Consider the following 15,516-nt stretch of genomic DNA (forward strand, 5'->3'; position numbering starts at 1 on the left):
GAAAAATGATTTAGTTAGGAAAGTAACTCATTCATCGGCACCCCAGTTATAATCCGTTTTTGACTTTTGTAGTATATATCCAGTCAGTATTTGACACCAAAAGTGGCCCAGAATTCGTTGTGGAATAGGTGTTTTAAAGTAGTGTTAAATGACAAAATAAGGAAGAAATCTGTCTCAACAATTATCAATCATTTATATACATTATATGAAGTGGACCAAAATACTTAATTAGTAGTTAGGATAGGTCTATAAAAGTATTTTGATTATTTTTTGCAATTTTCTACTACATCGTGCGTGTAAGGGTGTCAACACCACACTTAATCTACAACCACACTTAATAGCATTGCAGGCCGTTTGACATGATTTGTTTTGGTTTTTGTGTTTTTCGTTTTGTTTTGTTTTGTTGGACCACCGTGAACTGGACTCCAATCATTTACAAACGTTGTTTTCTGAGTGATGTTTTTTCTCAGTTACACATACTTGCATGCACAGACCATTACACAGAACCTATAATAAAAAAATTACATGTTCAATTAGCTACCCTGCATTAAGGCCTAATTGTATTTGTGCCTGTCAGGACCTGCTCTCCCATGTTGCACACGTAACCGAGAAACACTGGCATGACACCCTAAAAATGTACTTCTGGATAATGTCTGTTGAGAGACATCTACGTAATTCATGGACAGCCTCATGCAGTCTTCACATTGTATTACATATGTAATATATTTACATATATACATACATTTTATATGTGATGCATGTTCACAAAACAAGGCTTGTCACTGAGACTAGTGTTATATATATATATATATATATATATATATATATATATATATATATATATATATATATATATATACATTGACTTGTGTTTCACCTTAAGACAGTAGGTGGCGGTAGAGACAAGTTAATGGCTATGTCTTAAAGTGTCATCGTCACTTCACAGGCTACAAAGACAGTGCATACCATTACCATCTAAATATTAACCTACATATGTATGTATGGAATTGATGCCACTGTCATATTATATATCATAATTTTAATTATTACGCCTTTGAGAGGATTTACAAAATTAGGGGGAAAAATGCAACGTGTATAGTTTGCAAAGTGTGTGCACAGCGGTTAAAGTGAAACAATTTGAGACCCATTTGCAGATTTTTAACTGATAAAGAGGCGCTTCCGATGCAAGCGCATGCAGCCACTCACACACACATTGATGCAGTGGGATTAAATCTTGAAGGAAAGTAGCACTGGCTGTGAGGATAAGTAGGGCCAGTACGTGGGGGCTAACAGCTGGGTGGCTGGTGGCTTTTAATCCCCCTGGATTTGAACATGATGGAGGGAAACAACAACAAATCACTGCATGTGTTTTGAATTCCTTCATCTCATAATACTGACAAACTAGTGACAGAAATGTGTGCGTGTGTGTCTGGGATGAGTAGTCGTGGGTGTGCATGCGGAATTGCATTTATTCGCTGAATGTAGAAACCTCTGAAAACTGGCACTTTAAAAATAGATTTTTTTATAAATTATGGGATGCACTGTATATTGCATTTAAGTCTAACTTGAGCAAGCTAACCTATAAGATTGTTGCTTCTGAATTCCAGGAGCAGAATAGTGTCGTTCTCTGCGTCTAGGCTCATGACACTTACAGCATGTCAGTAAAAGTGCAGGCTAGAGGCAGGTGTTAATGCATGAGCAAGAAGCAAGTGACTTGTCCTTGTTTTTTATTGATCAATGAGTGAATGTGTACTCACACCTTCACTGACACAAAACAATAATCCATTTGCTAGAGAACCTTTTTAAATGTGTGTGTGCATGCATGTGTGCATGTTTTGGTGATAACTGATTGATTTTTACAAGAGCACAGGATTTCCATTTTGTGCTAACAAGTTCTCCATAATATGATGAATAATGGGTGGCCTTTTTGAATTGTTTTGAAATGTTGCTGTGAAAACGTTTTTTTTGTTTGTTTGTTTTGTTTTTAACTTTTTTGTGTGCTTGTTTTTGCCTTCATAGAAATGCATATTTGTCCTGACGCGACTTGTTTTGGGGACCTTTGCGGATTCTGAACGACATGCGGGGCAAACATATTGTAGTATAATATTAAAGTTTATGAGTGATCTGATTTAATTAAACTTAATGATTGTTTGCTGTTAATAAACATCGGGCCACTTTTAATGGGATTTTTCTTTTTAATGTCAGTGAGTACTAAATTTTAGTTAAGTACTGAAATACGTTAATGTGCTGTTCTATGCAATAAAAAAGAGACACATAACAATACTTTCCTTATTTAATTTTTGACTACCAGAGTTCTAAAACTATTATTTTGACGACTTGTTTTCTGTTGTACTCTGATAATGACATCATTGACTCAAACTATTATTACGTTGCAGTTGAACTAGCTAATAAAGATTTTTTTTTCATGTTGTATTTTTTACCGTCACTGTACAATTTTCTTTTTCAGATACTTTTGAAGGGCATGGTGTGACCCTTCTGGAGGTATGTGGGAGCTGGCCTGAGAGCTTTGGCGTGCCCCGGCATAACATCAGCTTTCCTGATGCTGGTGATGAAGGCCTCAGAGAGAGACTGGCAGATGCTATGTCAGAGTTTTCTTCTCGCGATATAGAAGGATCTGCCACAGGTCAGTACAGCTCAGAACCACAAATATACACGTTTACAAACATGAACATACACCTGAATGACACATTTTGCCATGGCCGCAAGGTGCGTAATAAATGCCGAAAAGGCCGTGTCACTTAAGTAAATCGCTTTATGATAATATTATTGTAGATATTTCTTCAACTTCATTGTATTCCATAAACTGTTTGTTCTACCATTTACGCTCAATGCAGGTGTTGTGTTTAATGGGGGACCCGCGCATGTCGGGTAGCAAGGAACTTTTGTACTAAATCACTTCTAATTCATATCTCTAGTCACCACATGTCACTTGATTTGATTCCAGTCGGTTGTTTCCATGCTTATTTTTACATTCTTACAGTAGCAACATAATGAGAAACCGCCATCTTGGTGGAATTATCGATAAAAAAAAATTACGCTTAGCACATCAGACACCTCTAAAATCTGATCAGATAAATTCACAAGAAAACAATTGTTAACGAAACGACGTGAGATCAATTGCTACCTACACTGCTGCGCTAATGTTAATTTTGAGCTATTTTAAGTCTTAAGGGCAAGTGAAGATATTTGAAACGACATGGCCATTTTAAAAACACCACTTTGAGCACACCTAGAAATGTTGTCCCACATGAGCTTATTCAAGGATATTTTTGCAGAAAATCCGTCAGATCATCGAAGAAGGGGTTCTCCAAGTAGCGGGCATATTTAAGTAATCAATTTTAGCTGTGGACCTCTGTTCAACATAATCAAAGTTGATAAAAAAACATAGCCTTTCTGGTTGACTACTCTCATATCTTCCCAATGTCAGCGTATGCCTTGAGATCTTGGGCAATTACCAAAATTCCTAAATATAGGATGCACCTGTAAAGAGGTCAAATTCTGGTATTTTCTATGCTACAGTGTATAGGATGCACCAACACTTTGGTGACTATGTAAAACAATAGCAAAACAGATTTTTGTGTTCAAATCCATCCATTTTCTCGATTCGCTCATCCTCATAAGGGTCGCAGGCCTGCTGGTGCCTATCCCAGCTAACTATGGGCACCCTGAAGTGGTTGCCAGCCAATCGCAGTGCACGTAGAAACAAACAACCATTCACGTACCCAATCACACCTAAGGACAATCTAATATGTCCAATACACATGCCATGCATGTTTTTGGAGTGTGGGAGGAAGCCGGAGTGCCTGGAGGGAACCCACACGGGAGAACATTCAAATTCCCCCACGCGAGGTGGATTTGAACTTGGGTCCCTGAACTGTGAGGTGGACATGCTAACCACTGCGTCACTGAGCCGCCAATGTTCATATCCTTAAGTATATATTTGTTGCGGGTTAACTGTGCTCCAGATTTCCAACATTGTGTGCTGTCAGTGAATGCTGCGCCAGTGTAAAATTGAATGGGCTCAAAGCAGATGGTTTTCCTTTTCCTCATTTGCCATATATACCCGTAGTTGCGCTCCATCCGTGATTGTGTGAAAATGCCACAATTAATAAACTGATAAAATGTACACAGCTCCATACCTTGACACTATTAGTTGAATCAGCTGGAGACACCATTACTTCTACATGATTCTCTTCGTTTTAGTAATATTCCCGTGTGTGAACAAGGATGGACTCGGACGTGGGTTAAGTCTGCTCACTTCTTTTATTGAAAATGATGCCGTAACAACCTCTGTTGACATCAGTTGCTACTAGCTGCAACAGGCACTGGCTGCTAAAAGCTAAATGTCATCCGATCTCTAGCTGGTCCTGTTACGGTGGTTATTTAAAGTAAGAATACGGCTGTAATAAAAATGCACATCTGTCCATCAGAACATGGCTTCTGTGGCTGAACTACGAAATCTAGCGAGATTAGAACACCACGGGGGGGATCAGGTCTTGAAATGATTCTCTTCAACACCTTTACACTATTTTGTTTTCATTTGAACAAACAGTCACATCTCAAGCCCTTCTTCCTTCACAAAAAAAAAAAAAAAAAAATGTGTCTTCAATCTCTATGTGGCCAAAAACCAAATGGCTTCCCTGATACTGCTCCATAAGAGCGCAACGACGGTGACCCCTGGCTCATATCACTCTCTGCAGTATACTCACTCTACAAGAGAATGTTTGTGTTCTTGGGTCTGGCATATCTTCACTCACACTGCTTTACTTTGAAGCTTCCTGTCTGCATATTTGTGTGCGTAGCAGAGACACAGCGGCCCTGCTAGTCCAAATGGTTAACGCATTTAGGAAGAGGCAGTGCTCTCAAAGAGTTCTTTTGATGTGCGTGTCTGCATCTTAGTGTGTCTGTTTTTTGTGTGGCCAACGGTAGGTCACAAGGACCTAATGGATTTAGCATCGACCAACACCCCCATCCGCACACCCCTTGCCCCACGCCAGTTCCAGTTCTCTATTCTCTTGGCTAAGATGTAACCTCATTTTGGAGTTAGTCCCCAACATGTTGTCAATCTTTTTACCCTCAAGCCAGCCAGGACCCCCTCCGTGTTTGTTCCCTTTAGATGAGACGTTAGATACTCTCTTTTTTATTGACCTTCTTTCATTGTATTGAATCATGACCCCTTCCTCTTATACATATATATTCATCACAAAATTACTTTTTATTCGGGATCTGAAAACGGCTTTCTTCTTTCGGCTGATTTTTGCTCGGTGACAAAGCCAGCCAACTTCAAAATAAACCTTAGCGTATCAAATAATGCTTTGACATGAATGCTTCGGTATGCTTTTATTTTGAAGTCGTTCCCGGACACATTTTGCAACAACGGCTGACTTGACTTGACTCCACAAACTGTTGCTCCTATAGTGCATCGCAAATCGCGATCCCCGATATAAACAACGCAACGTTGTTCAGAAATCACATTCAGCCGCCGATGCGAGGCGCTAAAAAACAAAACGAATATTTTACACTTGGACAAAAATCACCTATGAGTTCCAAGTGGCTATGAAAAACTGTAGTTAAGATGCGAGAAAGCTGTCAACCATGTGCTGGCCTAAGAATATTTTACTACAGATGTATTCATCTGCAAATGTGGGTTGCATAATGGATTTTAATCGCTGTCTTTCCACAACATTTTCCTTCAACACCAAACATATGCATGAACGCACACAGACAGAGAAAACAGTCAGTGAAATGGGGGCTGTCACGCTCACTGAGACCTAATGTCTCCAGATGATGCAGGTGACACATAAAGAGATGACGGATTGAGGGAAAGCGCAATAACACGAGAGGACTACGCTGAGGATGATGAGAGAGACAGATAATGATGACTAAAACACACCCAAGCACAAATTTGATTTGACTCCAATGTTATATTGTCGCTAACAAGATTCATCTTATTAGTGACGACCCAACAATTATATTGATGCCATATGCAGACTAGCGCAACAGCTTCAATATTGCAAGTAATATTTTAATTTATGTGTGTGTGATTTGTTTTTTAGTAGAGCAGTTTTGTGGATCATTCACCTAATTTGGACAGTGTTTTTATGCAGGTTAATCCCAGGGATTAAACAATAAATGTCATTATTAACATGTATTACAATTATTCTTATTTGTAATAGTGTAGTTATTAATGTTTAATACATCAAAGGCCTTTTTTCCATCTTCAATGAAATGTCCAACTGCATTCGAATGCGCCATATGTCTCGGCGTCACGTTAGCGGCTAGCGGAGACGTGTGTCACATCTTACATAAAGAGCATTTTTTTTTTAGGTTCTTTAATCAACGATTGAATGTGATTCTTTAATGTGGATGTGTTGATGTTGCTAGCTATATAATGTGATGGAAAGAATTTGGAATAAAGTATTTGCGAGGAAGAGTCAAGCTAAGATAAGATATAAGAAAAAATTTACAACTAAAGTTCTGGCCATGATTTTTGGTCCATGTGATTCTTGTGAGTGCCCGGACAAAAAAAAGTCTGGTTTTGGTGGGCAAATGAAGTCCAAACAACAGATTTAGGTCTATACAAATAAAGTTTATGGGGGGAGGGGGTGACTCACGGGTACGAATGATGAAGAAGGCGTAATGTAGGGCTTTTTTTTCCCCCTCTGGGACTGGAGTCCTTCAATGCATCAAAGGAATCATGATTGCCATAGGGTTTACTTCAAAATTGTTACCCACTGTAAGACTTTGGATTTGTTGCTAGGTCATGAGTTTTTCAGGCTTAGAGCAACCGGCACTTAAAGAAAAAAAGAACTAAAAAGATCTTCTCAAAAACGATTTGGGAAATTGTTCTGAAACATTTGAATGATTATCTTGAAGGATGGATGGAAGAGGCATTGTTTCAAAGGAAGTGATTTTTAGATTAGCCGACTAATTGGATCAGATGTAAATTGTATCTTGTTCGCATCAGCTGCTCCTGAATTGTTTAAGGGGAGTGCCGTCCTAAGTATAAAACGTGTATACGAATTAGATCTACACTCTTCCTTGGAGAGAGCCAATGCCGGGAGCGATTTAGGATTAAAGACAGTCGTTGTTCCAGGCATATGTAAAAGGAAAAAGCCAAGTTTTGAAGTTAAGTAATCAGGATGTCAGGGATGATCATCTTAAAGGCTAAGCTATAGTCTATGTGTTTCGTCTGCACAGTGTTCTATCATTACATCGTTCAATCCAATCATGGATTTTTGTCAATGAGGTTCCAATCTTGTTGCCATTGACCTTTTTTTGAGCCTTGTGGAACAGTTCTGCCTAATCTTAAACCCCGATTGTCTTTTTTGAAACAGCTCCTCCTTTGTATTCCTCACAAAGAAATTCTTAGCTCAAGAGTGAGATGATGTATGAGTCCAATATGTGTTTCTCTTCAAGGTCGTGTCTCACAAGCAAACCGCAGTCAGTGCTTGAGCAACGGTCTTGTAACTAGGGCAAGGGATTCTTGGCAGGGTGTTGATGTGCTTTTTTGACAGCACGGGTTTGTCTACTGAACGGCTGAGGCTGGAATAAGGGGAAGTGTGAGTTGCTCTGACACTGCGGATGTAGCGCCGCACTGTATCACATGCTAAAAGGTTGCAGTAAACATAATCTGATATGTTGTTCTTCGAGGTGACATGTTTCACATACTGACCGAGTTGTATTAACCCGCTATTGCATGCGTGGAATCAGGAAAAGACCTTTGTCGGCTAATAGCATTTTGGCGTATGTCCACGGCCGTGGCTTTTACAGTTTTTTCCTCGAAAATGAAAAACTTTCAAACTGATTCATATAGGTGCTATTAATAGTAGTTAATAGCATGCTCAAAGTTTCCTTAATGAAAAGATTAAACGCTGCTTTGCACTCAGTTTGTAATTTTGTAAGACATGCTCTGTAAAGTGTGAACACAACTGATTGATTTTCACACAATGTCCAGATGATTAACACACTCCTTACAAACTATACACGTTTGGCTAATTTTTTATACGGTTCTGCCACAGAAACAACTGTTTTAGATTATCACATGTAAGGTGTCAGTATAGAATAAAATGGAGGGAGCAGGAAGAGTGAGAATTAGAGAAGGCCGAGGAAGAAAATGGAGGTGAAAAAGCATGCGGTAGAAGAGGAGGACATGAAGGTAAAAGAAGAAGGAGAGTAAAAATTAGATATACTGAATGATGATGATGATGTGATCTGTCATTTTTGTTAACATACTAATATCTGATTGCCTATAGTGACCAATACAGGGTGTTTGTGTTTTGGGGCTTTTTCCCACGCAGACCAAAATAGTCTTGATTTGACCCGCTATATTATAGAACAGTACCACTGGGGTTACGTGAAGGCACTTCAGAGAATATTTGAAACTTGAACCGGATTTCTGCAGGTAACAGTAAAGGCAATTTAGTGCCGTCCCCGGAACTGGTCTCGGTCCTTCTCAAACGAACTGGAATCAATGCACTTGAACATGAAACAACTTGTTGCTAAATAGTTTTGTAGTGATTCCTTTGCAAAACAATGCATACCTTTATTTGAAGTTTTAAACCTATACACACTGTCATTCGTGAATTAGATTTTTGCAGCTGAAAATGAAAAATATATGACGTTACGCCACAGCAAAATACATTGAGAGATACCTCTACAAATGTAGTTCCAATATTTAATCAAGCAGACAGATGGCTCAGCACTCTGTTTTAAGTTTGTTTTTGTTTTGTTTTTTAATCCAAATTTAGGGTTAGGGGTTTGCCCTGGTTAGGGAATAATCATATGAAAAAATATTTCTCCGGGGGTATATCAGTACTGAAAATGGATGAAATCCCCCCCCCCCTCCCCCCGTCCTTAAAAAGAACATACAAATTATTATTAGAAAGACTTTACACCGAAACAGCATTTTCCTTAAAATGTCATGAAGTTAATAGAAAATGTATATTCTTCCAATTGTAATTATAGTTGATGATAAGAAAATTGCTCAAACGGAGTGGCCCATATGAGTAAGTACCAGTACCTTGAAATAGGTCAGGTATTGACCCAAACCCAATAACTGGTACCTAATTATTACGATTATTATTAGTATCATTATTATTATCTTACACATATTTTCACTTGTTGTCCCCGACCTTCCTGTCCCAGTTACAAATACACACGCATCCACCGACACACACGACAATCTCCAAACTATTAGTTCTTCATTTTATACCCAGAGGGTCATGTTGTCCCTTTGCTTTAACCAAAGAGAGAGAAGAAAGTGAGAGGGGGAGAAAATGAGTGCACTTCATGAAAGCCCCTCAACACTGCCGTGACAGACTGATAAAAGAAACCCAAAGAGAAGGAGACGAAGAAAATGAAGACCGGGACAGCATAAATGAACGGAAAAGGCCGTACGAGGTCTACAGCGGGTGTGAAAGCGGAGCGTGACCATAATATCTGTTCCTCCGCGCAACCCTTCACCTTCATGACCCTCCCCCCCTTCCCCCCGCTCTCGTTCACACTCACTTTTTGTCCTTCTCCGCAAAGAAAGAAGAGTTTGACTATAATGTGCGGCGACAGTTTGAGACAATGAATAACTCTTGTGTTCACTCGAATCCAAGAGCCGCTACCACTTACCCCTCCTCCCGTTATCCTTTCAACTCTACAGACAAGTCAAGCCTGGATATCATTGTATCATTTATCCAAGACTCCATTCTGCCACTCTGCCTCTTTTGCCTTGAGGGAAATATGAAAAGTGTGTGTGCTTGTGTGTGTGTGTGTGTGTTTGAGAGAGTGTGTTTTCTCAATGCAGAATGAAGTTGTGTGTATACACGTCTTCGCATGTTAATATCACTACTTTGTGTGCTCGATTGTGTATGTGTCTTGTGGACTACAGATATTGTGTGTTAGTGTGTTTTCGATCACTCTGCGGACTTCATTCAAGGAAGGCGTACAAAGTCACGGGGTCGTTCAGGTTCACGAAACTGTGCTAAGTGAAACGCTAAGAGTAGTGGAAGGCACTATTTGAACCGCATCTGTTTTCAGTACATTAGCCCCGTGTTTCTCACCTTTCGTTGAGTAGAGGCACATATTTACATTAGAACAATAACAAAGCACGCAATACAAAAAAAGTCACAAACAGTGTATTCTGTATATATTGTAACTGCCAAAATTGGGTAAGACTTGTAATTGATTATCAAATTAACCAACACCTATTTTGGTATTCGAGTAATCAAGCACTAAAATTGTCCAACTCTATTATATCTATTTAATATTCGACAGTGATAGGCCTACGTTACATACAACATTAATGATGATGCGTGGTGCTTGTGGTCAACGTGCATACTGTAAATAAACAAAAATACATGATTTATTTTAACCAAACCAATTGAAATCTTTGTTGCTATCATTCGCTATGGGTGCAGTTGCGGCTGGGTGCTTCGCATTTATGTGGTAGGCTAAACATGAGTTGTGTGACGTAAACAAACTCCTTAGAAAGAATTTATATGATTCTACTTTTATCAAAGGTACCGTGGGGAATTTTTAAAAGACAACTCTCACTTGCTCTTCCATTTTCAAATCTTCTTTCTACTCTGAAATTGCCCCTCCATCCACCACAGGAACCTATCAGATAATGACAAATCAATAAGTGTCCACTTCAGGGTGTGATTGATCTTTGTTTTGCAGTTATTGTTATTGTATTGTAAAATTGTTATGTTCCTGTGAAAAAAAAAAAAAAACGTACCTGGACAGGTCTTCAAGTAATAAATCAATCTTGCAACTTTCTCCAGAGCTCCAGCGAGAGGGCAGCATCGAGACCCTCAGCAACAGCTCAGGTTCAACCAGTGGCAGCATCCCACGAAACTTTGAAGGCTACCGTTCCACTCTGCCCACCAATGAGAACCAGCCACTCAGTCTCTTTTCCAGCAACTTTCCTTAGCATCTTACCTCTTCTATGTGCACTTCTATCTTCGTTGTCGAACATGGCAACATCGCATAGCCACTTTGTATCCAAGAGGGAAGAATTGATATACATGTGGGCAACTTTGTTAGTACTCCTCTGTAAATGAAAGATTCAACAAGAGTTGTCACATAAATGACTTGAATCTTCAAAATTAATGATAAACAACAGCTATGAGTAGCTCATAAAGGTCCCTAGCTATCCTGGACATGTCAGGACAGTGTGTCGCCATAGCAACAGCGGGTGACGAAATAAAAAGCTTTCAGTATCAATTCTTCAACATTTTTATATCAAACAAACGATGTTATTGACAACCGGATACATTTTCTAGGAGTTTGATCTCTAGAAAAGGCCAAACATGGCGGCAAATTCCTAAGTTGATAAATGTCATTTAAATCAGAATGACAGATTTCTTGTTAGGTTTAAGTTATGGCTGTAAAGGACTGTTGTAGGGTTTGGCATTGACATGCCACTCAAATTTGTGACTCTCGATAAAGCTTTCAACCAGGGGTGTTTTATTATAAATCTATAGGGGGCGCTACTGAGTCATTTTAAGAAAGTAAAATATACATGACATAGGCCTGATGGACTGTGAAAGAATTGTGTACATTAGGCATTGCCATAAATCCAATTTTTTGTGGATCTGGATGAAGGGTAATTTGTTAAGAATTTGTGGGAGGTACTGAGTCATTTTAAGAAAATTAAATATAAATGCCATTGCCAGGCCACGACATATGTACAAAATGTCACAATTGTTCGATAAGGCCTGAATCCTCAAAAACAGCATTATTTTTCTTTGCGTGAGACAAAATAAAAAACGTTGAATAACTTTTCATCTTGAACACGTTTAAATGAAACACCCAGTTTGAAGACGATTAGAAAGAATTCCTTAAAATGTAAATATGAGCATGTATTTCTAATAATGTATCATGTAAACAGAGCGTGATGTAATAATTGTGCATTACACCTAATTGATACTTAAATGGTCGCCAACACTTTTAAATTACCATTTTTATCGATATTATTGATGTGCCTTGGTGCCCTTACCTTACCTTACCTTACCAATACTTTTGGACACAGTATGATCCTGTTTCCATTGTTTGTCAAACACATTTCCTCCCAAAAGCCCATTTATTCTCCAAAACAGTATTTGAGTTTGTTGTTCTTTTTGTTTTCATGATGCGTTTTCTGACTGATGCAACACATAGTCCGAAAAATACATTATTTTTGTGACCACGTGTTTTCCTTTCATTAACAAGAGGAGAAACAACAATTTTGTCCATGCGTGGACCAGTTAATTCCGTAAAATTAAGTATATCTTTTCAAGAGGGAACTGTTTTGACTTTACCACTCACAAGCTAAGTAAAACGGATATCGTAAAGCGGTCATCTCCTCTTTGGAAAAATGTCAAATATTTGCTCTTGTGTGTGACTCAGCACATCTTTTCATTTTTTAATGGTATGGCGGGCTCGTGCATGATGTCGTAATGTTTTATCGAAACATTTTCCTGCTATTGATGCTATTGAAAATAACTTGTAGTAGTAAAGCAATGAGATGTCACTGTCGACTGTAAATAAACTCCAGCTTTCTGGTGAAAATCGCCTTTACAGTGCTGCTTTATTATGGGGCTATCTGCTAAAACTGAAATGAAGTAAATTGCTCATTGACAATGAGAAGTATTACTACGATCATCTAAATCATCCTTCCGTGTAGATAGTTTTCATTGTTTTATATCTTGCTTGAAAATCACTCCAGTCATTCCATCTCAAATCACCCAGAAAATAGCATTTTAAAGCCCACCCCTTTTGATTTTAGTGAAATTTGGCGAAGGGGTAATTCACAGCATGGAAAGCCAAAATTTCCAGACTGTCCTCCAATTCACAAAGCATGAAATTATGACCAATTGTTACTTTTTAGATATAAGTGATCCCTCTCGGCCATGTAAATTATGGCATTGGAAACTGTCCTCCCCCAAACCAACTATTGCAGAATGTCCTAGCCTAGATGCAAATCCTAAGCTTAACCGCTCCTAAACTGTATAATGCTTCAGTCGCCGTTCATCTTCAGTTGCTCATCCACGCCTATATCCAGTCACATATCCCGCAATACTATGTCTATATTAGGCAAAAATACGGGATCTTCCACCTGTCATAGAATATGCAAAGAGTGTTTTTGTTTGTTTTTGGTCATAGACCTATGTAGATGTTGTTGCCTTAATTTGTAACATTGTGAACAGGAAAAATAGTTTGTTTGTTTTTTTTCATTTTTATTTCAGGATGAATTTGCAGCCTATTCAGGCTTAAATTGGTTGTGGTGTTTACTGATTATCATTTCTTCTCAAGCAGGAGAAAGAGAAGTGTAACTATAAGAAAATTGCAGCCAATTCAGGCTTGAAGCAGTTTGGTGGTGGTTAGTGATTAGGCTAATTAAAAAAGGTAAGTTTGCTCAAGTACAGCACAAGCATTTTGCATGTATTTTTTGAAAAGTGTAAATTCACTTGGATAAAGTTACTCAAGCAACCAGTAGACTACAAATGCGACTTACATAATTAAACTTATAATGGACGCACGAATGGATGATAAAATCTGAGCAGGGCTGCCGAGCGAATATATCTGCACAATGACTACTAAGAAGAAACACGCTCATGATTATTAAGTCCTGATTGGTGGAGAGCGAAAAGGTAAACTATAATTGGTTGCTACCGGCCTTTTACGCGATCAGACTCTGGGAATCATGAACAATAAACCCAAAGGAACAAAAAGTTCTCAGGAACGATCTCTATCTCTCTAATAAACACAAAATTAGATTTTTATCAAATGACTGTACAGCCAAACGGTAAATTTAAACACGTTTTTTTTGCTTGTTTATTTTCCTCATCAACCCTAATGAATCACCGAATGATTACTTAAAGTAGAATTAAACGTACCCAATGCATTGAAATATTTGTACATGTTATTGCGAAACATGTACATGTCTGTTTTTTTTTCTTTTCATCATCTTAAATCTCCGACGAAAACTTGAAGAACTTCTCGGCCTGCTGGTAGATTTTTTTTGACACGCTTTTATGTCATCCCTCATCGATTTTTAACAAATTCAGATTTTTGATTTTACTGAAGGATAAACCAATGAAGACAAACACAAAATGTGTTTGCGACAACTGCCGCAATAAAAGCAGCCAACTTTAAAAGCGGGGACGTTTCTGTGCGCCATCATTTAATAACAATAATAATTGGAGACATCTATAAAAACACGTTCACATTTTTATGCACGTGAAAAATGTTTTAAATATGTACTATTGAAATGATTGGAAGAGTCTACAATTTTGTTTTTATTGTGTAGCTGATCATGCACAGGTAGGCTCATTAAAACGGACGTGAAATGATGTGCCTCATTATAGCGCCCCCGTATGGTGGCTTCCCTGCCAAGTTATTAAAGAAGCTGCGGTTGCAGTTCAGATGTCCAAAATGTTGACTCCTGCTTCTGTCAGGTAACGCACGGGCATCGGAGGGATAAAATATATTAGGTTAGAGTTATACGTGGGGGGAGGAGGGGGGGGGGGGCGTCCTTGTTGAGCGCGCCTGTGCGCGTGGAAGGGGAGATGGTGATGAAGGGAGAGGATGGCTGCTCGGAGCAGCAGAAAAGGAGGAGGTGAGGGCCGCTGGTCGTTGGGTGACAAGGGGAAATATGAGGGACTCTGACAGGTCTTAAATGGTCTGGCGCCAAGACTTCAGTCTAGCCGCTAAATATAGCAGAGGATGGTGCAGGATATCGTATATGAGGAGATCAAAAAGAAAGAAAGGAACGATACTCGATTATTGATGAAGCGTGCACACGCATTTTTCGTGTGTGTGTTAGTGTTCGGACAATAATGACAATTTACATTATGAAGCATACGTTTATCCCTATCCAGTCATTTGTATCTGGTGTTTACATCGTGTCAAAAATTAATAAAGGTTATTAATTAAAAGCAAATGTCGTGTTAGCAATAAAAGTTTTTTTTTTCCTTCACGTTTATAATTTGACAACAGAACATGTATACCTTCAATCTTTTGGCACAAATATGTCATAGGAATACATTCTCTTGAATTATTCCTGATTATTGTCATTCCCCTCTTTTTAGCCCGATATTAATGCCGTTGTGACATTTCACAAAAAAGCAAGTCCAACAACAGGAAGCTTTGTCCACAGGCTACGTCAGAATTATTTGCAGGCCAATTCGATTAAAGAAAAAGAACATAAAAGGAAACATTAGGCAGGTGTTCACGTTTGGCATATTGTGGAATAAGCGCTAAGACCACTGAGACAAAAAAATGAATTTAGTTTGTGGTCACCCTGCGGGTATTAATGTGTGGTATGATATAGAATAAATGCAACAAGTGTACAAATGATACAATCACACGTTTTTTTGTCTACTCCTAATCTTATAGCTCCTGTGCTGTTAACATTATTAATAAGCAGCCTCGCATTGAGCCTGAGTTTTAGGTTTACTTCCAATTTTATTTACTTCCGAAGGTTGTAGCACACCCGCTCTAAAACACGACAATAAACAT

The 15,516-nt window shown here is 38.6% G+C and overlaps 1 protein-coding gene across 1 annotated transcript in view; it reads left to right on the forward strand.

The window, feature by feature from the left end:
• bcas3 (BCAS3 microtubule associated cell migration factor) overlaps positions 1-12,564 on the forward strand; it is a 121,259-nt gene extending 108,695 nt beyond the window's left edge. Inside the window, exons 23-24 of the mRNA XM_088428348.1 lie at positions 2,468-2,644; positions 10,797-12,564. Of these exons, the coding sequence (XP_088284474.1) occupies positions 2,468-2,644; positions 10,797-10,945 (326 nt within the window). The 3' untranslated portion in view covers positions 10,946-12,564. The remainder of the gene's footprint in view (positions 1-2,467; positions 2,645-10,796) is intronic.
• The last annotated feature ends 2,952 nt before the right edge of the window (positions 12,565-15,516 follow it).

The sequence above is a fragment of the Hippichthys cyanospilos genome, chromosome 11, assembly GCF_059441005.1.
Source record: "Hippichthys cyanospilos isolate Australia breed blue-spotted pipefish chromosome 11, RoL_Hcya_1.0, whole genome shotgun sequence".
In the NCBI taxonomy this organism is placed as follows: Eukaryota; Metazoa; Chordata; class Actinopteri; order Syngnathiformes; family Syngnathidae; genus Hippichthys; species Hippichthys cyanospilos.